Source organism: Siphateles boraxobius, unplaced genomic scaffold (genome assembly GCF_051911475.1).
Source record: "Siphateles boraxobius isolate OS27281-9 unplaced genomic scaffold, OSU_SipBor_1 89, whole genome shotgun sequence".
Taxonomy (NCBI): Eukaryota; Metazoa; Chordata; class Actinopteri; order Cypriniformes; family Leuciscidae; genus Siphateles; species Siphateles boraxobius.
Window position 1 is genome coordinate 2,441,178 of NW_027509218.1, and position 26,492 is coordinate 2,467,669.

Sequence of the window (26,492 nt, forward strand, 5' to 3'; positions counted from 1 at the left end):
GTAGTGAACTACAAGCAATTAAACTATTGATTTTACTGCATTTGTTGTAGCTTCCTAGTAGTTCAAATACATTCTTATTTGCATATTAATTCAAATACTTAAATTACATTTTTGCCATTTTTGTGTATTTAACTACTGAAACTACCAACAAATTAGGGCCATAAAAGGAAAGGAATGATTAGGCCAAATGCTCAATGTTGGCAAATGTGAAACTGTGCCCAGTGACTTGGATCCGCTCTAAAATGTCATGGGTACTTCCTTGGCCCAGGGTACACCTTTCATGAAAATCATGCTGGTAGTTTTGCGTAATCCTGCTTACAGACAAACAAACAGCACTGAAAACATAAAGGCGGTAAAGAGTAAAGAAGATTTCCATACATACCATAAACTGCAAGGGTGCCATTTCAGAAGGTATTCCTTCCTTGCCTAATGAAAAAGCAGAATATTAAGTTAGTTTGATTGTTGTCAATACTGCCAGCTACACAACAGGCACGTGCAGAGAGGCGGGGGGGGGGGGGGGGGGGGGGGGGGCTTAGGGTGCTCGAGCACCTGCCCTTTTGCCCCTTGGTGCCCAAAGTGCCCTTTTGTCAAGGCAAAATTTCCTCTCCTTTTTTTTGTAATTAAAGGCCCTTTTGTGGATGCCTGCCCAATCTAACTAATCTAGTAAAATTAATGAATAATAATTTAGCCGTAAATAAAATGACCCACATGATGACCTTTCACCTGACGAACTCATCCGGGACGATTCCTCACGCTGCACGAGCATTTTTTAATTTCACGCGGCTACGCGCACTACCAGAGGATATCTTCAACTCTGCGGCTGCTGGTAAGTGGTGTTTTATTCTCAGCGAAGTGATTTTGATGTTTGTTCACTTATTATTATTTTACAAGAACGACGTGAAGAGCATGCTGAGATGTTGTTTATATTGCCGTGTGTAAGCTGTAGAAGTAACGTTAGCTTGCTGTTTGAGGGAGAATAGTTTCACGGGCGTCGAGGGGTCTGGTCTTTTTATGTTATTTGACTAAAAACTATTATTTTTACTTTAAACTATTATTATTATTATTATTACAGTATTTATTTAAAAAACGTATAGTGCCATAAAAATTATCACAAATCTGGAAAGAGTATAGGCTTATTATCACATAGGCTTACCAATATCTTATGTTTTGTGTGCAGAAGCCTCTGTGAACATCTCCCCTAGTACTATTTTACTATTATTATATTATTATATTATAGCAGCCTGGGCAGAATCTGCAGCGTTACAGCAGGTCAGTGAGCTAGTGAAGGTTCCAAACACTGTCAGCAATCTTTACATCTTGTCATGGTCACATGAAAATGATTTAATCAGCTAATATATCTCTATATGTTTGTTTTAATGTCTACAGTCTCAGATCAGCTCCAGCAGTATCATCAGCAGCAGCAGCAGTAACAACAACAGCAAAGGCAGCAAACTCACTTAAGGACTTTAGTAAGAATGTACCAGAACAGGTATCACATTAATGTTAAAAATCTTGTAAAGTATTAATTGCTGTTTCTGTTTGCTTTGTTTTTATTTTCATTGTATAAATGTAACTCTTTTATTTTTGTAAATCAGTTTTTGCCATGAGAATAGCCATGGATGCTGATATGGCATTAAATAAAACTATACTGTACGAAACATGGGCCACATTGATTTTGTCCTACACAGTTTACTATAACAGCTGTTCTTTATTATTCTGTATAACAGAGAAGAAAAAGCCATCAGGTTGGGACAACTTAAGATACTTCAGTTTCTAATCCCAGAGTTATTAATAGGTGCACACTGCACATTAATAATTTTTTTTAACTTTGAAACTTAAAATTTGTCTTTTCTTTTCCGTTTCTTTTTCAAAACTGCATCAATGCATTTGTTCTGGGAGCGACCTAGGCTCTACCGTGCTGATGGCCTGCACCCCAGCAGAATCGGAGCGGCTGTTCTGTCGGACAACATCTCCAAGACGTTACACACCATATGACTAGTAAGTCAAAGTCCAAATCACAGTCTTTGCTGTCCCAACTTAATTGATATAAGTAGTGTAGAACATTATATAGAAACTGTGTCTATTCCTCGCTTAGTGAGGCCAAACAATAAATCTAGTGTAGGATCTAGCAAAAATCTTATTGTAATTAAACCAGAAAATCTAAATATCAGTGAACAAAAACAATTTCTAAAGCTAGGTCTTCTAAACATTAGATCGCTCACACCTAAGGCGGTTATTGTAAATGAAATGGTCACAGATAATAGTTTCGATGTACTTTGCCTTACTGAAACCTGGCTTAAACCAAATGATTATTTCGGTCTAAATGAGTCCACTCCACCAGGATACTGTTATAAGCATGAGCCCCGTCTGATCGGTCGTGGCGGCGGTGTTGCAACAATCTATAGAGATATTCTTAATGTTACTCAGAAAACAGGTCACAGGTTTAATTCGTTTGAAGTACTTGTGCTAAATGTTACGCTCTTAGATGCAAGAAACAAATCCATATTATCTCTAGCCTTGGCTACCCTATATAGACCTCCAGGGCCCTATGCTGATTTCCTAAAAGAGTTTGCATACTTTCTCTCAGATCTATTGGTCAATGTCGATAAAGCAATAATTGTTGGAGACTTTAACATACACGTAGATAATACAAATGATGCGTTAGGGACTGCGTTTACAGATTTATTAAACTCCTTTGGGGTCACGCAAAACGTCAGTGGTCCCACTCATCGTCTAAATCATACACTAGATTTAATTATATCATATGGAACCAATCCAACTGATATAAATATTATACCGCAAAGTGATGATCTCACTGATCATTACATGGTAACTTGTATAATACGTACTGCTGAAATTTGTCACGTTGCGCAACGTTATCGACCAGGCAGAACAATCCTTCCAACCACTATAGATAGATTCTCAAATAGTTTACCTGATCTATCTCAGCTGCGCAGTGCACCCAAACAAACAGATGAACTAGAGGAAATGACTAGCAGTTTGAGCACCATGTTCTCTAGTACACTAGATATTGTTGCACCAATTAGATTAAAAAAGGTAAGAGAGAAAACTAAAGCACCATGGTACAACAGTGCTACGCATGCAATCAAGAGAGAAACTCGTAACTTAGAGCGTAAATGGAAACAAACTAATTTAGAGGTCTTTAGAATCGCGTGGAAAGACAGTATGTCACGTTATAAAAAGGCTCTAAAAGCAGCAAGGGCTGAGCATCTCCGCAAACTAATAGAAAATAACCAAAATAATCCAAGGTTTTTATTCAACACCGTGGCTAGACTAACAAATAAACAAACATCACCAGAGCAAAATATTCCATTACAATATAGTAGTAATGATTTTATGAATTACTTCAATGAGAAAATAGAAAGCATCCGAAACACAATTGTAAATATACAATCCTCTATGATGTCTTATGATTCAGCCTCAATTATGGCCCCTCTAGAACAACTACACCGCTTTACAACTATAGGACAGGAAGAGCTAAATAAACTTATCATTGCATCGAAACCAACAACATGTTTATTAGATCCAATACCCACTAAACTACTGAAAGAAGTGTTACCTGTAGTCGAAGAGCCTCTTCTTAATATTATTAACTCGTCTTTATTTTTAGGTCATGTTCCAAAAATATTCAAGCTGGCAGTAATAAAACCTCTCATTAAGAAACCGCAATTAGATCCAAATAACTTAGCAAATTACAGACCCATCTCAAATCTTCCATTTATGTCTAAAATACTAGAAAAAATTGTGTCCGCTCAATTGTGCTCTTTCTTACAAGAAAATGATATCTATGAAAAATTCCAGTCGGGATTCAGACCGCATCATAGCACAGAAACTGCGCTAGTTAAAATAACAAATGATTTACTTTTAGCTTCTGACCGAGGCTGTATCTCAATACTAGTTCTACTCGATCTAAGCGCTGCGTTCGACACTATCGATCATAAAATACTCCTGGATCGACTACAAAACTACACTGGTGTTCAGGGACAGGCATTAAGCTGGTTTAGATCTTACTTATCAGACCGTTACCATTTTGTCTGTCTAAATGGGGAAAAATCAAAGATAACGTCAGTAGACTATGGAGTGCCGCAAGGATCGGTGTTAGGCCCTCTGCTATTCTCAATATATATGCTGCCACTTGGTAATATTATAAGAAAACATGGAATTAATTTCCACTGTTATGCTGATGACACTCAATTATATATCTCATCACGACCAGATGAAAACACTAACTTATCTAAATTGACAGAGTGTCTAAATGATATAAAATGCTGGATGACGTGTAATTTCCTGCTATTAAATTCAGATAAAACGGAGGTACTACTTATTGGTCCAAAAAACTACCCACAAAATCCCTTACAATACAACTTTAATTTAGAAGGATGTCCTGTTACTTTATCCACTACAGTAAAAGACCTGGGTGTTATACTAGACCGCAACTTGACTTTCGAAAATCATATTTCATATATTACAAGAACAGCCTTTTTCCACCTTAGAAACATTGCTAAGCTACGCAACATGCTATCTGTTTCTGATGCAGAAAAGTTAGTTCATGCATTCATGACCTCGAGACTAGATTACTGTAATGCTTTATTAGCTGGCTGTCCTACATCCTCAATCAACAAGCTACAGTTAGTGCAAAATGCAGCTGCTAGAGTTCTTACTAGATCAAGAAAATATGATCATATAACACCTATTTTATCATCTCTACACTGGTTACCTATTAAGTTACGTATCAATTACAAAGTATTCCTACTGACCTATAAAGCCCTAAATGGTTTAGCTCCTGTGTATTTAACAGACCTTCTATCGCCATACAATCCATCGCGCTCTTTAAGATCACTAAATTCGAGGCTTCTGGTCATTCCTAGGATATCTAAGTCCACTAAAGGAGGGAGGGCGTTCTCGCATTTAGCTCCTAAACTCTGGAATAGCCTTCCTGATATTGTACGAGACTCAGACTCGCTGTCCCAGTTTAAAACTAGATTAAAGACGCATCTCTTTAACCAAGCATTCACTTAATGCTTAACCTTTGATACTGCTGAATCAGTTCGAATGCATTAACATTATGAACATCAGCTATGCTAATTATTTCCCATCTGCCTTTCTGCTGTTATCTCGGGACGCTAGTCCCGAGGTAAATAGCGTTCGTCAGCTCCAGTTTGTATCCAGCCTCTCACGGAGACTTCAGATGCCCCAACGCCTGTGAAGAGACGACTCGACGCCTGTGAAGAGACGACTCAAAGCCGGCGATATGTTATGCCATAAATTAATACTTGATTAACTATAACTGTATTTTTCTATGTACATTTCCGAAATGCAATTTCTGTAAAGCTGCTTTGAGACAATGTGTATTGTGAAAAGCGCTATACAAATAAATTTGAATTGAATTGAATTGAAATTTGCTACTGTATCGATACAGAATCATCCGTATTGATATATTACTGTATTGATATTTTGAGCACAGCCCTATTTAAAGCCTTGTTCCGCATGTGCTCCCTTTTATACTTTGAGCACCTGCCCCTCCAGAGGTCTCTGCACGGCCCTGCTACACAACCGAAAGAAGATAGAGATATACTGTACAGTGCATTCAGGAATTCAGACCCCTTTCACATTTTCACAATTTTTGTTCTGTTGCAGCCTTGTGTTAAAATAGTTTGAAATAATTTCCCCCCTCAATCTACACACAATACCCCCTAATGATGAAACAAAAGTGTTAAAAAAACCCTAATAACTGTAAGTAACATAATCTGTAGGTCTACACTTTAAAATACAGTAGATAAGTAGGCTGACACATGCAATAACGTCTCGGTTACGTATGTAACCCTCTTTCCCTGAGTAGGGAACGGAGACGTTACGTTGGATGACGACAAATGGGGTTTCGCTTAAAAAGCATATCAACTTCGAGTATTAAAAAACGAGCCAATGGCAAAGAAATGCCATGGGTCTGCGGAATTTGCATAGCATAACACCGCCCTAGTTTATGGGTATAAAAGGAGGACGCTGGCAACATGTAGATATGTTTCTTCGCTGAGGAGCCAAGACTGAGCTCAGGCGATCCCCGCGGTACAGCGGAAAGTGGCAGGCAGACGTAACGTCTCCGTTCCTTACTCAGGGAACGAGGGTTACATACGTAACCGAGACGTTCCCTTTCGTTGTCACTCCGAGTTATGTCGGATGACGACGAATGGGGTTACCAGTCTAATCACGCCACCTTCTCGGCTGTCATCCAGTGTCCTGCGTAAATCTGAGATACCTGTCGTGAGAGGTTTAGAGGAAATATAGGTTTAGAGGAAATATCCAATCATTGTCAACCCAGAGACGGGGGGGGGGGGGGGGGGGGGCTGGGGATTGGCTTAGAATACACATATGACCCAGAGGGATGCATATGGAGAACACTGGGGTGTCCAGCCGCAGGTGGAATATTTCAACCCCAGGGGTGGCAAGGTGGCTTGCCAAGGGAGGGAAAGACACATGCTCAGAGAGGCTTACAGTGGAAATACACATGTGGGGGTCGCTCAGAGGAGGGACCATGCACACGGCAGGCACCTAGCCGATGCGCAGGCAATAGACACTGGTGCCGACGTCAGGAATGCTGGAGGAACTCAGGGCTTTCGGGGAAGCTCACCTGAGGAGAATATCACACGTATCCAGTCCGTGGAGTGGAATGGCGAGCAAGCAAAGACACCTGAGCGGGTCCAGTACTAGCTGGTTGAAGCGAGTACATGAGAGGACACTGGCTCCACTCGGAGATTGTAGAATCTGGCGAATGTGTTCGGTGTCGCCCAGCCTGCAGCTCTGCATATGTCTGTTAGCGAGGTGCCTTGCGCTAGAGCCCAAAAGGATGCCACACTCCGGATGGAGTGGGCAGTCACACCAAAGGGGCACGGTCCACCTTGCTGCTGGTATGCCAAAGCAATGGCGTCCACTATCCAGTGAGACAACCTTTGCTTGGAGAGAGCCTTTCCCTTCAGCTTCCCACCATAACAGACAAAGAGCTGGTCTGAGGTCCTGAAACACTGCATCCTGTCTACATAGGCGCGGAGAGCGCCTACTGGACAGAGCAGTGCCAAGGCTGGGTCTGCCTCCTCCGGGGGCAGCGCTTGCAGGTTCACCACCTGGTCCCGGAAGGGAGTGGTAGGAACCTTGGGCACATATCCAAGCCGGGGTCTCAGGATCACGTGAGAGTAGGCTGGCCCGAATTCCAGGCATGCTTCGTCAACGGAGAATGCGTGCAGGTCCCCTACCCTCTTGATGGAGGCCAAAGCAACCAGGAGCGCTGTCTTCAATGACAGGGACTTAAGCTCCACTGATTGTAAAGGCTCAAAGGGAGCACTCTGCAGGGCAGTTAGAACCACTGATAGGTCCCAAGAGGGAATGAGAGGAGGGCGAGGAGGATTCAGTCTCCTCACTCCTCTCAGGAACCTGACGACCAGGTAGTGCTTCCCCACAGACTTACTTTTGATTGGATCATGGTGTGCGGCAATAGCGGCAACATAGACTTTCAGGGTGGAGGGAGACAGCCTTCGCTCCAACCCTTCTTGAAGGAAGGAAAGCACAACACTGATCGAACATCTCCGGGGGTCTTCTCGGTGAGAAGAGCACCAGTTGACGAAGAGGTTCCACTTCAACGCATAGACGTGTCTCGTGGACGACGCTCTAGCGGAAGTGATGGTAGCCACCACCGCTGGTGGAAGGGTACTCAAACCTGCCTCATCCCGTCCAGGAGCCACACGTAGAGGTTCCAAAAAACGGGACAAGGGTGCCTTAGGGTGCCCCGTCCCTGAGAAAGGAGGTCCTTCCTCAGGGGAATCGGCCAAGGAGGTGCTGTCGCGAGGAGTACAAGTTCGGAGAACCAGGTCCGGGTGGGCCAGTACGACGCAACCAAAATGACCTGCTCCTTGTCCTCCCTGACCTTGCACAGGGTCTACGCAAGAAGGGTCACTGGAGGAAACGCATATTTGCGGCCCCGCGGCCAGCTGTGCGCCAGTGCATCCGTGCCGAGCATGCCCTCGGTCAGGGAATAATACAGGGCGCAATCGGTGGAGTCGTGAGTGGCAAACAGATCTATCTGTGCGTCCCCGAACTGGTCCCAAATCGGCTGAACCGACTGGGGATGGAGTCGCCAATCTCCCGGGAGGGGCTGAAGCCGTGAGAGCTCGTCGGCTGCACAGTTCAGGGCTCCGGGGATATAAATGGCATGAAGCAACCTCAAATGCTTCTGACTCCATATGAGGAGGTGGCGGGCGAGTTGCAACATACGGCGAGAGCGTAGACCATCTTGACGGTTGATGTACGCTACAGTGGCGGTATTGTCTGATCGGACTAGTACGTGTTGATTCTTGAGCACGGCCCAGAAGCGGACCAGAGCAAGACTTACAGCCAGCATCTCGAGGCAATTGACGTGCCATAGGCGCTGGGGTCCTGTCCAGGAGCCCGCGGCAGCACGTCCATTGCACATGGCGCCCCAACCGGTGGTGGAGGCATCTTACAACAATCTCGTACAATCTCGTTACAACAACATGCCTGGAAGCTTGTTCCAGGGGCACTCCGGCCCGTAGAAAACTAAGGTCAGGGAAGGACGAACGTTCCACGAGGGTCTGCTCTGCCAGTGGGCTGGCGACAGAGGAGGATGAGAGCGGCACGGTCCGGCGACGGTGCACACTGTGATCCTGCTCTGGGACAGAGGAGGACGAGGGGTGCACGGCCCGAGGGTGGCGCAGGCGCACCGTGTCATCCGAGAACTCTGTGTGCTCAGAGATGGATGTGTTACTTCTTTCTTTAACCACATTAGGGTGCTGCCCACCCGGGGGTGAGCAGCGGGGAGTGGAGAACAAAAGATTCTCCCCCGGCCCTCCACCGGGGGAAGGAGTGGTCCTGCTACCACCTCCTGAAGAGTAACACTCAACATCCCTGAGCAGCCCGTCTCAGGAGCGCTGCTTGGCCCGGCGTTTAGCGGGGGCGGGGCTGGAGAAGGCTGGGGCGCCTTCTTACGGCTTCCTCCACGACCGGGCCCGGGTGGAGGCTGCTGCTTGGGCCGGGCGGGAGCCGTAGGAGGGCGCCCACAGCGGCGAACAGACTGAGTACTTTGGACGGTCGGCTGGGTGGAGGCAGCAGCGGGCCGTCGGGGCAGAATATGCTTAATAGTCTCAGTCTGTTTCTGGGCGGTCGAGAACTGTTGGGCGAAATCCTTGACCGCACCGCCGAATAGGCCGGCCTGGGACATGGGGGTGTCGAGCAGTCGGGACCGCTCGGCATCCCGCATGTCAGCCAGGTTCAGCCATAGATGTCTCTCCAGGACCACGGCTGTGTACATCACCAGACCCAGGGAGCGTGCGGTCGTCGCCCGGAGATCGAGGTCGGTGGCGGCGCGCAGCTCATCGAAGAGCCCTGGGTCTGTCCTACCCCCGTGCATGTCCCTTAGCATCTGGGCCTGGTAGACCTGCAGAGTGGCCATGGTATGCAGAGAAGTAGCTTCCTGTCCCGCCGCTCTCTAAGACTTCGCCACTAATGTAGACGAAAGTCTACAGGCTTTGGATGGGTGCTTAGGCTCCCCACGAGAAGAAGCACTCTGAGGACACAGTTGCATCGCAACAGAGCGTTCAACCGGGGGGACCCCAGTGTACCCACGGGCATCCGCCCCATCAAGGGAAGGCAAGGCGAATGTAACCAAGGAGCGGTCGCGAGAAGACATGGGAGTCTTTCAGGACTTCGAGATTTCATCATGCACGTCCGGGAAGAAAGCTATTGGGGCAGGCTGCGGACGGGAACGAGCAGCTGCACCCAAAAACCAATCGTGCAGCCGCGAGCGCTCGGGACAGGGTGGAGGGGTCCACTCTAAGCCGATGCTCGCAGCTGCCCGGGAAAGCATGGCCGTCATCTCTGGATCAGACTTAGCCACAGCCGTATTCACACCCGAAGGTGGCAGCTGTGACGAGTCGTCACTTCCAGACGAATCAGACCCGCCTTGTGATGCTGCGATTGACATTGCATCTTCCTCTGGAGCGCCAAAGGAAACCCGCAGGGAACCTGAAGATGGTCCCGTGGCAATCCCCTGAACACTCGCGGGTTGCAACACTGAAGAAGGTCCTGTGGGGCACGGACAGATAGTCGGCACTTTGTTCCACACAGTCACCCTCAGATCACCCTGGCCACCAGCCGAAGTAGAACCTCTCATGGAGGCGCTAGATCGGGGTGTGGATGAGGGGGCTCTCACTCTTACGAGGTCATTGAGTCTCGATCGTAGTGTTGCGATGGTCATGTTCCCACAGAGAGAACATGAGTCATCCATGAACGCTGCTCTAGCGTGATCAATGCCCAAACACACCAGACAGCCCTCGTGCCCATCAGAGTCAGATACAAGTCGACCGCAACCAGAAGTGCACGGGCGAGGCATCTTTAAAAAGACGTGCCGCGTACAAGCTCTTTTGTGAGAGAAAAACTTGAGTGCTGAAGCGCCCGCGGAGAAACACACTCACTGGCAAACCACGCGCAGATAAGCTGGAAGTGTGCACTCGCCGGGAGATCGCCGTCACACCAACACTGGAGAGTTTGCTCGTCTTGTAAGAAGCTGACAAAATCAGAGATGGCTTAAGGAGTGAAGAATTACACTTGGCTCCGAAGCGAAAACATATCTGTATGTTGCAAGCGCCCTCCTTTTATACCCACGAGGTAGGGCGGTGTTACGCTATGCAAATTCCGCAGACCCATGGCATTTCTTTGCCATTGGCTCGTTTTGTAATACTCGAAGTTGATAGGCTTTCTAAGCATAACCCCATTCGTCGCCATCCGACGAAACTCGGAGTGACAACGAAAGGGAACTATCAAGACACTTTTATAAATAAAAGACTCTTTATTTTGGAATGTATTTGGGGTTAAAGGTGCTCTAAGCGAATGTCGGGTGGCATCACTTCTTGTTGACGTTAAAGTATTGTCAAACCAAACGAAGGCTAGCTAGACCCTCCCTCCTTCTCACCTGCGCACTAACCCCCCAAACCCTTCTTATCGGTTATTGGTTGGAACCAGTGGCGGTTCTAGACCATTTCAACTGGGGGGCCAAGCTGGGGCCAATTGTACTGTTAGAGGGGCCAGTTACATATAGACCTTATTGTTGTCATATCATTTTCTGCACTGCACTGCAGTTATTAACAGGCAAATTACCATGTTTATAATCATTCAACAATGTATTTGCATTTCCATTATATTTTTACATTTGCAATACATATTCAGTATTAGTCACAGTAACTGTAATTGACATGATGTCCTTCTTTCTCTTCATTTTGGTGAGAACTATAGAGCAAAAGCAATGGGGACCAAGAAGCTTATTAATTTATTTACTGAAAATAACTGACTTGCTAGGTAAGTGTCTAACCGTTTACTAATGTACGGAAACAAAAAACAGGACTTCTCGCCGTCCACAACTCCCTCCGGGAAGAAAAAATGAAGCTAGCGAGCACTGAGGCCAATTTGACTGACGCCATTGCAGAGGCGCTTTCAAAACAACAAGTCTCGCTTGAAACTACGATTCAAAATGCAATTCGAATGGCTATGGAGGATGTTAAATGCTCTTTGATCGAGCTCCGCCAAGAAGTACAATCTCAAACCAACACGGTGCGAGACTTGGGATCAAAGGTAGACAAGATTCAGGGTGAGACGCGACAGATAAAGAAAGATCTAAACATGTGCACAACAGAGCAGCAAAGCCTCACATTGAAAATCGCAGAGTTAGAAGACAGGTCTCACCGTAACAATGTGCGTTTGGTGGGACTGTCGCAGGGCCGGGAAGGGGATGATCAATTGAATGATTTTTTTTTAATGCATATGGCTGTCACTACTGTTTATACTATACACTATGTTATATTACATACTTCATGTTCAATGGAAGAGGTTGGTTGATGTCTGGTGAACGACGGTGTATGTTGTCACGGGCCCTTATAACATTGGGGGATTTTGCGGTCTCTGATAGGGTTTTTTTGTTCATTTTATTCCTATTTATCTCTTACAATGTTTTAGTTTTGTCACAGGTCAGCAGATATATTTTGGGTTTGCAAAACATATTAAAATTCGCATAATTTTTTCATTAGATTATGGATAAACTTGAAAATTATATCGCTCAATATAAGAGGACTTAACAGTCCGAATAAGCGAGCCAAATTCTTGATCTACTTGCGCAGGAAAGCGATTGATATTGCTCTAATTCAGGAAACTCATCTAAAGAGAGCAGACGTTCCGAGATTACAGAATACATTTTATAGTGTTGCAGCCTTTTCTACTGATAACACTAAAACTAAGGGTACAATTGTTTTGATTTCTCGTAACTGTAACCTCAAAATTGACAGTGAAAGTCAAGATCAATCTGGCAGGCTTGCATATTTTTGTACAACTATTAAGGGGAAGAAAATAGCATTTGTATCAATCTATGCCCCTACTATATTTGAGGCTAGTTTTTTTTCATATGTAACTAAGCACTTGCTTTCATTGATAGACTATTCTCTGATTATTGGAGGGGATATGAATGTGGTGATAGACCCTGTTTTGGATAGATCTTCCTCCTGCAGTCAAGTTCAGCTTAATTCCTCGACTGCGCTTAATGATCTTGTAAAAGCACTGAATTTGAACGATGTTTGGAGATCTAGGAACCCCTTGAGTAGAAACCATAAATTTTTCTCCACACGGCATCTCTCGTATTCAAGAATAGACTATTTACTGTGCTCCAAGGAACTTCTGAACTCTTTTGACCAAACAATGATACTACCAGCTATTCTTGCAGATCACAATTCTTTAATGGCAGAATTTGAATGTGCTCCATCTGTTGAAAGATCTCCGTGGTGGTGTTTTAATATCTCTCTTTTACAGAACAACCAGTTCGATAAAGACTTCAAAGCCGGTCTGTCTGAATTTCTATCATTTAATATTGGCTCGGTTGAAGACCCTATATTTGTCTGGGTTACGAAAGTTTTTATCAAAGATTTCTCTATAGCCTTTGCCACTAATGTAAAAAAGACGCAGAATCAGAGAATTGACCATTTAGAAAAAGAATGTCAAACACTTGAACTGTCATTAAAATCTTCATTCTCTCATTCACATTTTAAGACGCTCCAGAACCTTAAAGGTGAATTGAACGATCTTTTGAGAAGGAAAGCAGAATTTGTGATTCACAGAAACGTCTCAGGTTACTATTGTAACCATAGTTCCCTGAGAACAGGGAACGAGACGATGCGTCCATCGACGCCATGGGAACGCCCCCAGCGTGACTGCGTCTGAAGCATCTATGTCAACTAGTCCAGTGGAAAGAATGAGCATCACGGGCGGGTGACGTCATGACCAGGAATTGATAAAAGCACATCCGGTGCAAACCGGCATTAGCTTCGAAAATTGCCGAAGCAAGCCGATCACAGGGATGCAGGAAGTATGGCAGGGTGACGCATCGTCTCGTTCCCTGTTCTCAGGGAACTATGGTTACAATAGTAACCTGAGACGTTCCCTTACGAAGGGAACTCAACGATGCGTCCATCGACGCCATGGGAACGAGAATACCCAAAGCGCCAGAATTCCAAGTACCTGAGTGTCAGTCTGTTGTAACTAAGCACTAAGCACCTGAGAACCTGGGGCAGCATCCAGGTCCAAACTGTAAAACCTGACGAATGTGAGCGGTGAGGACCAGCCTGCCGCATCACAAACGTCTTGGAGGGAAACCCCAAATAACAAGGCTTTAGAGGCCGCCATACCCCTCGTTGAGTGAGCTCTGACCACCAAGGGACACGGATGGTCAGAGTACTCGTATGCAAGTGAAATAGCCTCGACTATCCACTTGCTAACCGTCTGTTTAGAAGCCGGAAGACCCTTCTTAGGTGATCCAAAGCAAATAAATAACTGGTCGGACTTCCTCGTAGAAGATGTCCGATGAACATAAGTATCCAGTGCTCGCACTGGACACAAGAGGTTCAGCCTTTCCTGGTCCGCAGATGTAAAAGGAGGAGGACAGAAAGCCTGCAGCACGATAGGCCTCGGAATCAAGGTCGGCACCTTAGGGACGTATCCCTGTTGTGGATATAAGAATGCCTTGACCATCCCCGGTGCAAACTCAAGGCAAGTGGGGGAAACCGAAAGGGCCTGAAGGTCTCCAACTCTCTTAAGGGACGAAATAGCTAGCAGAAAGATAGTCTTAAGGGTAAGAAATTTCTCTGAAACCGAATCTAAGGGCTCGAATGGAGCCCTAGACAGGCCTTCTAGTACTAATGCCAAATCCCAAGCTGGCACCCTAGTGCGAGTTGCAGGCCTCAGCCTCAGTGTGCCACGAAGGAAACGTGTAATCAGGGGGTCTCGACCCAACGATGTACCCCCAACCAGGGCGTGGTAAGCCGCAATGGCCGCCACGTAAACCTTAAGTGTGGAAGGACATAAACCTGACGTAAAGCGCTCCTGCAAGAACTCGAGTACTGTGTTCACAGAACAGTTAACCGGATCCCACTGATGTCGGTGACACCATACAGAAAAAACTTTCCATTTCAGCGCATATAGTTTCCTAGTAGCTGGAGCTCTGGAGCTTAGGATGGTCTCAGCAGCCTCAGCTGAGAGACCACTCTCTATGAGTTGGGCCCCCTCAGAGGCCAAACCCACAGGTTCCAAATCTCTGGCCGAGGGTGAAATATTGTGCCCCCGGCCTGAGACAGAAGGTCTCTCCTGATCGGGATCTCCAAGGGAGGACCGTCTAAGAGATGGATCAGGTCCGCAAACCAGATCCGACTCGGCCAGCGTGGTGCTACAAGCAGTAGGCTTATTCCGTACTGGCGGACTCGTTCCAGAACTCCTGGGAGCAGAGCAACAGGGGGAAATGCGTACAGACGTAGCCTCGGCCACGTCTGCACCATAGCACCATAGCATCCAGCCCCAGGGGGGCTGGGTGAGTAAGGGAGAACCAAAGTGGACAGTGCGTCGTGTGCTGAGACGCAAACAGATCCACCTCTGCTTGGCCGTAAAACTCCCAAATTTTCTCCACCGCCTCGGGGTGGAGTCTCCAATCCCCTGGCCTCAGCTCCTGCCTCGACAGGATGTCTGCCCCCACATTCTGGTCCCCAGGAATATACACTGCCCTCAGGGAGAGTACCTTCCCCAGAGACCACAGGAGGATCTGGTGCGCCAGTTTGCAGAGCGGACGCGACCGCAGACCCCCCTGACGGTTCAGATAAGAGACCACTGATGTGTTGTCTGTTCGTACAAGCACATGATGGCCCCTCAGGTCTGGGAGAAACTGTCTCAACGCATTGAAGACAGCCATCATCTCCAGGCAATTGATGTGCCACGAAAGATGATGACTTTTCCACAGACCCTGAACCGAGCGGCCTTCCATTACCGCTCCCCAGCCGGTGAGGGAAGCATCTGTCGAGATCGTAACACGATGGCAAAGAGCTCCCAATACCGGACCCTGGGTTAAGAACCAATGTTTCCTCCATATAATTAAGGCACGAAGGCACCGCCGCGTGACCTTGATCATACGAAGTGGGTTTCCCCTCGGGGAGAACCCTCTGGTCCTTAGCCACCACTGTAAAGGTATCATGTACAGCAGGCCAAAAGGAATCACGTTGGACGCTGCCGCCAAGAGACCCAACAGTCTCTCGAACTGTTTCACAGTGCGTGACTGGCCTAGCTTTAGCTCTTTGGTGGCTGTCAGGATAGCAGCTACACGAACGGGCGATAGAGTGGCCCGCATCATCACTGAATCCCATACCACACCAAGGAAAGTGGTTCTCTGTACTGGAGAAAGAACACTCTTCTTGGCGTTGAGCCTCAACCCCAACATCTGCATATGAGCGAGAACGACACCTCGGTGCCGAACCGCCGACTGCTCTGATTCCGCCAGAACCAGCCAGTCGTCGATGTAGTTCAGAATACGTATGCCCTGAAGCCTGAGAGAGGCTAGAGCTGCATCCACGCATTTCGTGAACGTGCGGGGTGATAAAGCTAGACCGAAAGGAAGAACCCGATATTGGTATTCTTTGCCCCCGAAAGAAAACCTTAGGAACTTCCTGTGCTGAGGGAGGATGGAGATATGGAAGTAGGCGTCCTTCAGATCTATCGTGACAAACCAGTCCTCGGATCTGATTTGAGTCGCGATCTGTTTGAGTGTCAGCATCTTGAACTTGAGTTTCTGTACTGAACGATTCAACAGACGAAGATCTAAAATGGGACGCAACCCCCCATCCTTTTTTGGAACAATGAAATAACGGCTGTAAAAACCCGACTCTCTGTCGGGTGAGTACACCTGTTCTATAGCTTCCTTTGCTAACAGGGCCTTTACCTCTTGCTCCATTACCAGAGCCTGCTCGGGATGCACCACTGTGGGCAGCACCCCGTTGTAACGAGGAGGACGAGAACCAAACTGGATTCTGTATCCTTTCTCTACAATCTGCAGGACCCAATGAGAAATATTCGGCAGAAGCTTCCACGCTGCCAGAAAATTTACTAAGGGAACCAGCCTCTCGAGGCTGGTCTCTGGTGTTATCGAGACAGCCAATTCCGGAGCCTGAAACATAATGGCAGGAACTACCTGAACTGGCCGCTCTAAGGCCCCCCTCAGAGGGCGCGAAACCGATGCTGTGCCGCAGCATAGCATCAGCGACTCGCTGGAGACCGCTGCGCCCTGAAGCACAGAGGGTGGCAGGGTTGGCAGAACGGTCTCGTGAGGACCCCGAAATGGAACGGGCACCGTAAAATGAGGTGTACACCGCTCCACTTCGGTCGGGGCTGTCCTCACAGGCCTGATGCGTGAACATCAGGACCTTTTATTTTGAACCGAAGTCTTCTTCGCCTGAAGAACGGTCCTCAGATCCGGCTTCGACTTAGAAGACTTCGGTTGAGAGGGTTGCGTCTGTCTCCAGTCTCTACGTGGAGGTGCACGAGATGCAACACTCTCTTTCTGATGCACACGATATGATGAGCTCGACGGCTGGGGCTGCTCACGCCCAGCAGCCCCAGGGGGCTGGACACGGCGAGGGATAAACTTTTTAAAAGCGTCAGCTTGTTTTTTAGACTCCTGAAATCTCTCGACGACCGCGTGGACTGCGTCGCCGAAGAGACCAGAAGGTTCAAGCGGAGCATCTAATAAAAAAGCTTGATCTTTTTCTTTAATCTCTGACAGATTTAACCATAAATGTCTCTCAGTAGCTACCAAGGCTGCCATAGACCGCCCAATTGCTCTGGCGGTCTCCTTAGTAGCCCTGAGAGAAAGATCGGTAGCCCGACGAAGTTCTCGAATATCGTCATGAGAAATTCCCTCACTACTATCCAGATCCCCCAGCAGGTCAGCTTGATAAGCCTGAAGCACTGCCATTGTGTGCAGACATGCTCCAGCTTGACCTGCTGCCGTATAAGCTTTGCCCACTAAAACCGAGGTGGCTTTAAGCGGTCTAGTGGGCAAAGCCGAGGCTTTCAGGGACGATGCGGGACCAGGCGAAAGATAGCTGGCTAAATTCTGTTCCGCCTGGGGCATCGCCTCAGAACCATACTCTTTTAGCCCTCTTATTCTCGAATAAGTGTTAACTTGAGGGCTAAAAAGTCGTGAAGAGTAAGGTTTATTCCACGATTTCGATATTTCATTATGAAGATCGGGAAAAAAGGGAAGACCTCGTGGTGGAGATAATGTCGTGGAAGATAAAAAGCGCTCATCTAATTTACTTTTAGGACGAGCGCCTTTATTCTCAGATGGCCATTCAATATTTAATTTCTCTACAGCCCGTGACATAACATCCACCAGCTCATCATATGCTGGGGAAATAAATTGTGAATCTCTTTCCCCCATGTGTGTGCTTTCACTCTCCATACTCATAACATCGACCTCCTCGGAGGAAGAGCATTGAAGTAATGGAGGGCTCTCTCCCCGGGCGGAAGAAACCGCAGTGCGTGCTTCCGACACCGGGGGGAGAGCGCTGGATCTTCCGGGTAAGGAAGGAGAAAAGGCCCGCGGACCCGTCTCCAACCCCTCCGAAAGATCCTTCTGCGATCCCCAGGAATGCATTCTCCGCGCCGCCTCGGCAGACGCGGGTCCTGATCCCTGAGGATCGCGAGCCTGCCCACTCTTTACATCAAAGAGTGACAGGCGAGAGCGGAGCATGCGGAGCGGTAGCATTTCACAGTGTTGACACTCAGCCCCCTCGAAGGCTGAGACTGCATGCTCCACTCCCAAACAAATGACACAAAGCTCGTGTGTGTCCCCACCCGTTAAATAACGCGGGCAGGGAGGAACACACTGCTTGTACACTTGTTTCGCCATAACGTTTCCGAATAAATTGCAACAGACAACAATAAATAGACAGAGACAGTATAACACAGATCGCTTGCTGAGGCAACAGAAGCTAATGCCGGTTTGCACCGGATGTGCTTTTATCAATTCCTGGTCATGACGTCACCCGCCCGTGACGCTCATTCTTTCCATTGGACTAGTTGACATAGATGCTTCAGACGCAGTCACGCTGGGGGCGTTCCCATGGCGTCGATGGACGCATCGTTGAGTTCCCTTCGTAAGGGAACGAACAGACCTATTACTTCAGTGGTGCTAGACCTAGCAAACTTTTAGCCTTAAGATTGAAGCAAAATCAGGCGAAGCCTACATTGAAAAAATTTAACACCCATCTAAAGGACTGGTTAGGAATAGCAGAGAAATTAACTCCTCATTTTCTGATTTCTTTTCTAAACTCTATACATCCGAACTTAATCCCACAGGTCCAAGTTGTACTGCCTTTTTGCAGTCTCTTACTCTACCTCGACTTAGTCATGAGGAAGCTAAATTTTTAGGACAGCCAGTTACTTTGGAGGAACTTAAAGGGGCGTTACAAGGTGCTAAGAAAGGCAAAGCGCCAGGCTTAGACAGAATCCCGGCAGAATTATTTCTTAAATATTTTGATCTACGCGGCCCTGTCTTCCTGACAGCTATTCACGCGGCAGTAGAGGTTGGAGCCTTTCACCCACAGATGAATACGGCACTTATACCACTGATTCCCTAAAAAAGGGAAAGATCATTCGGACCGTGCGAACTACAGACCCATTAGTTTGCTTAACACCGATATAAAAATGTATGCCAGAATTCTGGCCTTGCGACTACAGCAGTATTTAAATTCATTAGTCCACCCTGATCATTTGGCTTTATGCCAAATAGATTAGCGGCGGATAACATTCGGAGACTACTGCACGCCATCCACGAATCCCGGGGTTGTCCCACTCCTGCTGCGGTTCTTTCGTTAGACGCAGAGAAGGCGTTTGACAGGCTAGAGTGGGACTACCTCTGGTCTGTTTTGGATGTGTATGGCTTTGGCAAAGGCTTCGTAAACATGATAAGAGTTTTATATAGAAACCCCACAGCCTCTGTTATGACAAATGGAGTACATTCTCTGCCGTTTAATTTACAGCGAGGCACAAGACAAGGGTGCCCTTTATCCCCAATGCTATTTGCATTGTCACTCGAGCCCCTAGCCCAATTGATTAGACAGGAAAATATCTGTTCAATTTCAGTTAACTCTTGCAAACAACATATATCACTCTATGCAGATGATATTTTACTGTTTATTTCGGATCTTCCAGTTTCATTTCCCCAGATACTGAGGGTATTTGAAAAGTTCAGTATGCTTTCTGGGTACAACATTAATTGGGATAAATCCTCTTTGTTTCCACTTAATAGCATGGCTAAGAAAGTTAGACTACCATGCACTGTTTCCATACCAACTTCAATAAGTTACTTAGGCATTGTTGTTCATTCCTCTCTTCATGGTATACCAGATGCAAATTATCTACAAATTCTAAATAGGGTTGAACAAGATCTCCAAAAATGGACCTCGTTGCCACTATCATTACATGCTAGAATAGCAAGTGTTGAAATGAATGTTTTGCCACGAATCAATTTTCTCAGTTCCATGATTCCGTTACCTGCACCCAAAATTTTTTGGCACAAACTCAATTCTAAAATTCGTAAATTCATCTGGAACGGCAAGCAACCCAGATTGAAATTTGAAACACTGCAGCGGTCAAACATAATGGAGGATTAGCGCTTCCGAACTTCGAACTGTATCATAGGGCCTCTCAAATTAAATTCATTAAGGTTCAGGTTCTCTAAAAAATTCTCTAAGGTTCCTTGGAGAGAGATAGAGGAGAGCTTAGCTGGCAAACACAGGTTACAAGATATACTGTTCTCTGGGCTAAACAACAAGCAATGTATGCAAGCTTTTGGTCCAATCATGGCCAACACAGTAGTCAATTTTAAACTTATGGAAAAATGTATTCATTATTCGCATATTTGGCACACCCATACACCCATTTGGTATAATAATAATATCCGTTCGGGAGGTACACCATTTTTCTCTAGAGACTGGATGCAGAAGGGTATTTATACATTGAAAGATATTGCTGGTCCTAATGTTAAGCTTTCAAGAACTGTGTGAGCGATATGGAACTCAACCCCCTTCTCTGTTTTTATATTTGCGCCTAAGGTCGGCCATGAAGGCCTATGGGGTGCCCTGGGGTGAAACACTTTCCACGCACCCGATCATTGCTTGGTTTGAGTTGTCCTCTTCTAGTCACTTCACTTCATGGATGTATGGGAAGGCCTTAGAGGCTACAGCAAATCGCCTAGCTATACAGCACGCATGAGAAAGAGACTATGTACAAGAGAAGGGGGTCATGGACTGGGGAAGAGTATGGCAGAACAATTTTACTTCATCTAGGAATCCTAATCACCAACTGATTCATTATAACTTCTGTCACAGAACTTATTGGACCCCACTCCACCTTCAGTCCCCTTTGTGATAAATGTCCGGACCAACAACTTGGATCCTTTTTCCATATGATGTGGGAATGTGAAAAGATTTAAAAAAATTGGATTGAGGTATGTGCTATCTTATCGAAAATCATTGAATATCCGATACCGGTGGTCCCCTCTGTATTTTTACTGAATGATGATTCTCAATTTGATTTCTCTAAACTGCAAATAATTGTCTGGCTGGCCGGTTTAAGGTCTGCAAAAAAACTCATAGCTCAACACTGGCTCCCACCACATACCCTGGATGTGTTCAAGTGGCTGATTCAACTTCGGGACATTATAATGTTAGAAATATCCATAGCTCGGGTGAACTCGGCACAAACCTCAACATTAAAAATTTGGACTATAGCTTCTGAGAAGGTTTCCAAGTATATTGTGCAAAGCAATGATCAGGACTCAGATTGAATACCCTAACACTTCATCCCACATGTTTTAAAAAAAAATATATATATAAATGTTTTATCATTCCTGTGGCTGTTCTTCGGTTGAATTATCTATCCATTATGTACCCCATTGTAAAGAGACCGCGGGGTGGGATGGGAGGGAGGGTTTGGTAGTTGATTTCATCCGTGTTTTCCTGTTCATTGTCAAAATCAATAAAAAAAAAATGTTTTGGCCTAAAATACGCGTGACATCGCTTTGAGCACTTTTAAGTTGTCAACATACAGTATATACAATAACTTGTTGTACAACCTGTTTGCACATATGTCTTGTAAATTTCTGTTCACCTAAATATTTCTGTAAATATCTCTGTACATTTCTGTTCACCTAAAATGTATTAGTTTAATTATACTTCTGTACACCATTATATATATGTCAGGATACAGGCACGGAGACAAAGATACTTGAATTCAAATGTGAGTTGATTTACAGTGAATCCAGTGCAGCGGTGAGTAAACAAAGTTCAGGTGAAGATTCGGAGATGATCGCTACGTGCAGGGCAGGTTCCAGGTGAGCAGATCCTCCTTAGGTTAGTTGAATTCAAGCAATCACAGTTCATTAATACTTGTCTTTTTCTCTTTCAGATGCAACCACGGACAAGTAGACCTCAGCGGGAATACCAGACACTCTGATGAACATCGGATCACGGGAAACATGGAATCAGGCAGGACTTCTGGGAACAGAGGGACAAGGACACAGATGTTAGTATTTCACAGGTGAGTATATTTTACTTGGTGGTTTCAGGATGATTCAAAGACTTTGGGAGGCAATGGGTTATGGTCGATTCCTGTTGGAGGCTTGACCAAGACTGAGGCTGTGGTGAGTGTTTTTATGAGCTGGCTGATGAGGCTGTTGATTGTAAACAGATGCAGGTGATAATTCAGGGGAGAGTGATTGCAGGTGCGCCAAAGAGGATTCTGGGGAATGTAGTGCAAAAGACAGACGGTGAACCGTGACAATATTCGGAATTTCTTCTTGTGTTTGTACTATGATAATATGGGACTGTCCATGGAGCAGACCTGTTTTACATTTCACTGCTGGTTATATATTCTCTATATAACTGTGTATGTGACAAATAAAATCTTGAACCACAAATGTAAAACATATGTGAAATAATAGTGGAAAATCATATGTCGTATCATATCATATCATATCATTATGTGCAATGTAGATAAGTCTTATGTGTTAATAAGTTCAGTTCTAACCCTGCAATAACATCCATTCTTTAATGTTCTACTGCCTAGTTTTTATCCATATCAGGTAATGCCTGACCAACCTCTGTAACTCGTTACCTCAAAATATCTCCCTTGTATACCTCCTGGATGCTATGGGAGCAATCTGAAATACACAATTTGTTTTTTGGTGAAATGTCCATCAATTTCCAATGCAAAACAATCACTAGATTCTTGGTCTAAAAAATAGATTAGATACATATTTTTGAAAACATATACACCCACCATTCGTCTTCTTCTTCCACTTGTTTCCTCCAGGAGTAGGGATGGCAAGAGTAGGGGCTGGGAGGGTAGGAATGGCAAGAGTAGGGGCTGGGAGGGTAGGAATCGCAAGAGTAGGGGGTGGAGGGGTAGGGATGGCAAGACTAGGGGCTGGGAGGTTAGGGATGGCAAGAGTAGGGGCTGGGAGGGTATGAATGGCAAGAGTAGGGGGTGGAGGGGTAGGACTGGCAAGAGTAGGAGCTGGAGGGGTAGGAATGGCAAGACTAGGGGCTGGGAGGTTAGGAATGGCAAGAGTAGGGGCTGGGAGGGTAGATATGGCAAGAGAAGGGGCTGGAGGGGTAGGAATGGCAAGAGTAGGAGCTGTAGGGGTATGAATGGCAAGAGTAGGGGCCCCATAATAACCTGAAAGCAACCAGTAATACAAAATGTGAAATTACAAACTGCATCTAGGGTGGAATATCAATACATTATGCAACTATGCAACACTTACTTGATGTGGCCAGTGAGTTGTCCACAGGAGGCTGTGGGATCTCTGCTGCTGAGGCTGCTACTGTCTCTGATTTATTCCAACCTAGTATTAACAGAAGTCAAACAAAAAATAAATTCAATAACACCATATAATTAAAGGGTTTAATTAATTTCAATATGGCATTACTGCTTTTTCAAGAAAAACTAAACTTACTATTTATCTAATGATGTCTTGTTTTACTTTAACAACAATAAAACAATAGTACAACAATGCCTTGCACAACAAATTCAAACCACGCCTCCATCCTCTTTAGGCAGACAGATGCAGCCTAAGTAACTTTACATCTGGGCAGAAGCACCTCACTAGTCCACGATTTGGTTCCAGGGTGGGATATAAATAACACACCCCTGGAGCCAAGGGCCTGAAACCTTTCCAGCTTCCAACAAGAGTAAAGGAAAATCTACATTATTTCTGAACATTTATGCTCTGGTAAATTTCAGAGTCAGTTAAAGCAAGTTCTTTGTATACTAACATTATGACATATGCTGCGTGCATACATATTCATAAGAACCATTTCGCTGCAATAACAGTCTTTCGGATTTTGGGATCAGCAAGTAGAAGCTTTATACAGTGATTTTTCACTCAGAAGATATTTACTTAATTATTATGAGCTACGTTCAATAAGTGGAAACCTAAAACTAAAAAATACATGTGTTTAATTACGTATGCATGCAAGCCAACAAAATAAAGTAATAGTCTGTAACATATCAACAAAGAATCCTCAGGGGGGATGTGTTATCTTTCTGGGCCTGGGACCATGTCTCTAATTTCAAATCAAATCTTTCTATTTTTTTTTTCAAACGCAGCTTGTGGGGCTGCGCTGCTTTGCAGAACTTGCACGTCTTGCAAGCCACATTGAGTGGCATAGAACAAGATGCACATTTCTTTGTAGTATAACCAGGTCCTGGCATATCTGTGTTTCACAATAATAATACAATGAAATGATATAAAAGTTTCCTAATTTTTCTGGTTTTTGGCTGATTAGTCACTAACATCAGGGCACGGTGTCTCGGGCAGTTTTTTTTTGGGGGGGGGGGGTTCTTTGGGTTGCCTCGCTGTACAGCTCGCCGTTCTGGTAGCGATGTCCCATACCTTGGCATTTCTAACAAATGCAATTACCTGTACACCTGTGCACATTCCTCTCTATACGACATTGGTTCCTAAAGTGTGGGGGTTGGTTGAGGGTGAAAATACATAATGAGAACACTAGAAAATCAACTACTGGTCAAATTAAGTATGGCATTGCCCTCGCAGCATAGTTAATAATAACTTGAACTTATTTTACGGGGGGGCTATAGCCTATAACCATCCTATTTGATAGCCTACTTTATACTTATATAATATGGTCAGGGCCTACTATTCAGCTGATTGGAAGGGACAGTTAAACTTAGCCTAATTAGCAATACAACAGACATGCGCCAAAGAATGAAACTATACATAGCCAATCATAAAACCGTATTTGATGGGCCAATTGATCCGTTTTAAACAAGAGCTCTGATCAAATAAATTGAAATGTTTAAAATGATTTATAGATTTATATATTAATAATGATTTATATATTAATATTTAAGTTTAACTGATTGATGAAATGAAGGTAACACTTTAGTTTAGTGAATACATGTTAGCAAATAACTAATGTGTCTGTATTAGAGCCTAATAAGGCATGCATTAAGCATCATCATTATTAATGTATTACGCCTGTATTCACCAATTTCCATATTCTCATTGAATAGGCCATTTATTCTTGGGAAATCCTCAATAACCCAAATACCTAAGGTTACTGATATACAGTAAGGTCAACATAGAAAGTTTATAGCTTTCCAATATACTGATGACTCAAGGTATCATCTTGTTGGAAAAATAAGACATTGACTGAGTGACCAAAGAACACCATAAACATATTAAATAAGGCAAATGGCAATAGCTCTTATATAATCACATTGTTTTACCCATTGTTGTCAACATGTCTTACCTGCTTGATGAAGTCCGAAGAGGAGGAAGTCGTGGTTGCAAGCGGGAGTTTTTAACATCATCATTAACGGGCATTAACAGGTATTTTCCCAGAATGTCCACTGCTGGAAAAACATGCAAGTGTCACATTTGAGGGTATTAATCCTGTGAAGTATTTATTCAGTGTTTTTTTTTTCTTCTTCTTTAAATTAAATTTTAGCAAATTTCGGTGACGTCACATGACGTCTTACATTCGGGTATTTTTTTCTTTCTGTCGTGTAGTTCTCACGTTTGGAGAGGGTATGCACTATTAATTTATTCTACCCAACACAGCAACATTTTTCTTCTCGGAATTAAAAAAAATAGCAAGAAAAATAGACGTTTTACTCATTACTTCATTAAAAACGTGACATTTAGACTTTTTTTCCGCGGTGCATCAAGGCAAATGAATGCTTTTCACCTTGAAAGTAATAAATGTTTTTACATTTTAAATAATTAAATAATAGAAAATTGCTCAGTGATCGTCAATACAACAAAATTCCATTTTCTCGGTTTAATGAAAACCAAAATAGGTCGTTATGGCAGAGCTTACGGCGATACCGTGTAGAATAGGTCAATATCCGGGTATTTCTCCACTGGAACGTGTTAACGCTAACGTGCAAGTTTCACGTTTGAAGGGGTTAAACCGTGACATCTACACAGTTTCCAAAGTTGACCAATGTGATTATTTCACGTCTTGTCGTGATACCGGGTTGGACACACAGGATTTGATTTCAACAAAAAAATAGCAAGTGTTGGGATGTGTTTATGGGATATGGAAAACGTCTCAGGTTACGTATGTAACCCTGGTTCCCTGAGAGGGAATGAGACGCTGCGTTGAGACGCGGTGGGAACGCTCTGCGTGATTGCGTCGTGAAGCACGTGTATAATCAGTCCAATGGAAGAGCAAGACGTCATAGGCGGGTGACATCGTAGACCAGGAAGCTATAAAACACCCCTGAAAACAGACCGCGACAGCTTCTGAGCAAGTCGATCAGGGCATGCAGGAAGTATGGCAGGAGAACGCAGCGTCTCGTTCCCTCTCAGGGAACCAGGGTTACATACGTAACCTGAGACTTTCCCTTTCAAGGGAACACAAGCTGCGTTGAGACGTGGTGGGAACCCCATACCCACTACGCCATAATGAGAAATGCCCGTTCTGTGTGAAGTCCTTGCGCACACTAAGAAGCAAGCAACCTAGCCCCGGGAGTGGAGAGGTCTAAGTCATAGAATCGGACAAATGTATGTGGTGAGGACC

At 45.0% G+C, this 26,492-nt stretch overlaps 1 protein-coding gene across 2 annotated transcripts; it reads right to left on the minus strand.

Annotated features, from left to right (window-relative positions):
- Positions 1-25,548, minus strand: LOC143731977 (uncharacterized). Of its 2 annotated transcripts, XM_077222598.1 has the most exons (5): positions 25,218-25,548; positions 24,126-24,158; positions 23,207-23,287; positions 22,555-22,600; positions 1-426 (listed from the first exon to the last, which is right to left on the minus strand). In XM_077222598.1, exons 1-5 carry the CDS (start codon positions 25,279-25,281, stop codon positions 405-407), a joined length of 246 nt encoding a protein of 81 aa, XP_077078713.1. In that variant the 5' UTR covers positions 25,282-25,548; the 3' UTR covers positions 1-404. The 2 variants fall into 2 exon arrangements, with proteins under 2 accessions (XP_077078713.1, XP_077078712.1); XM_077222597.1 differs by lacking the exons at positions 1-426; positions 22,555-22,600 and adding an exon at positions 22,645-23,118.
- Between the last annotated feature and the right edge of the window lie 944 nt (positions 25,549-26,492).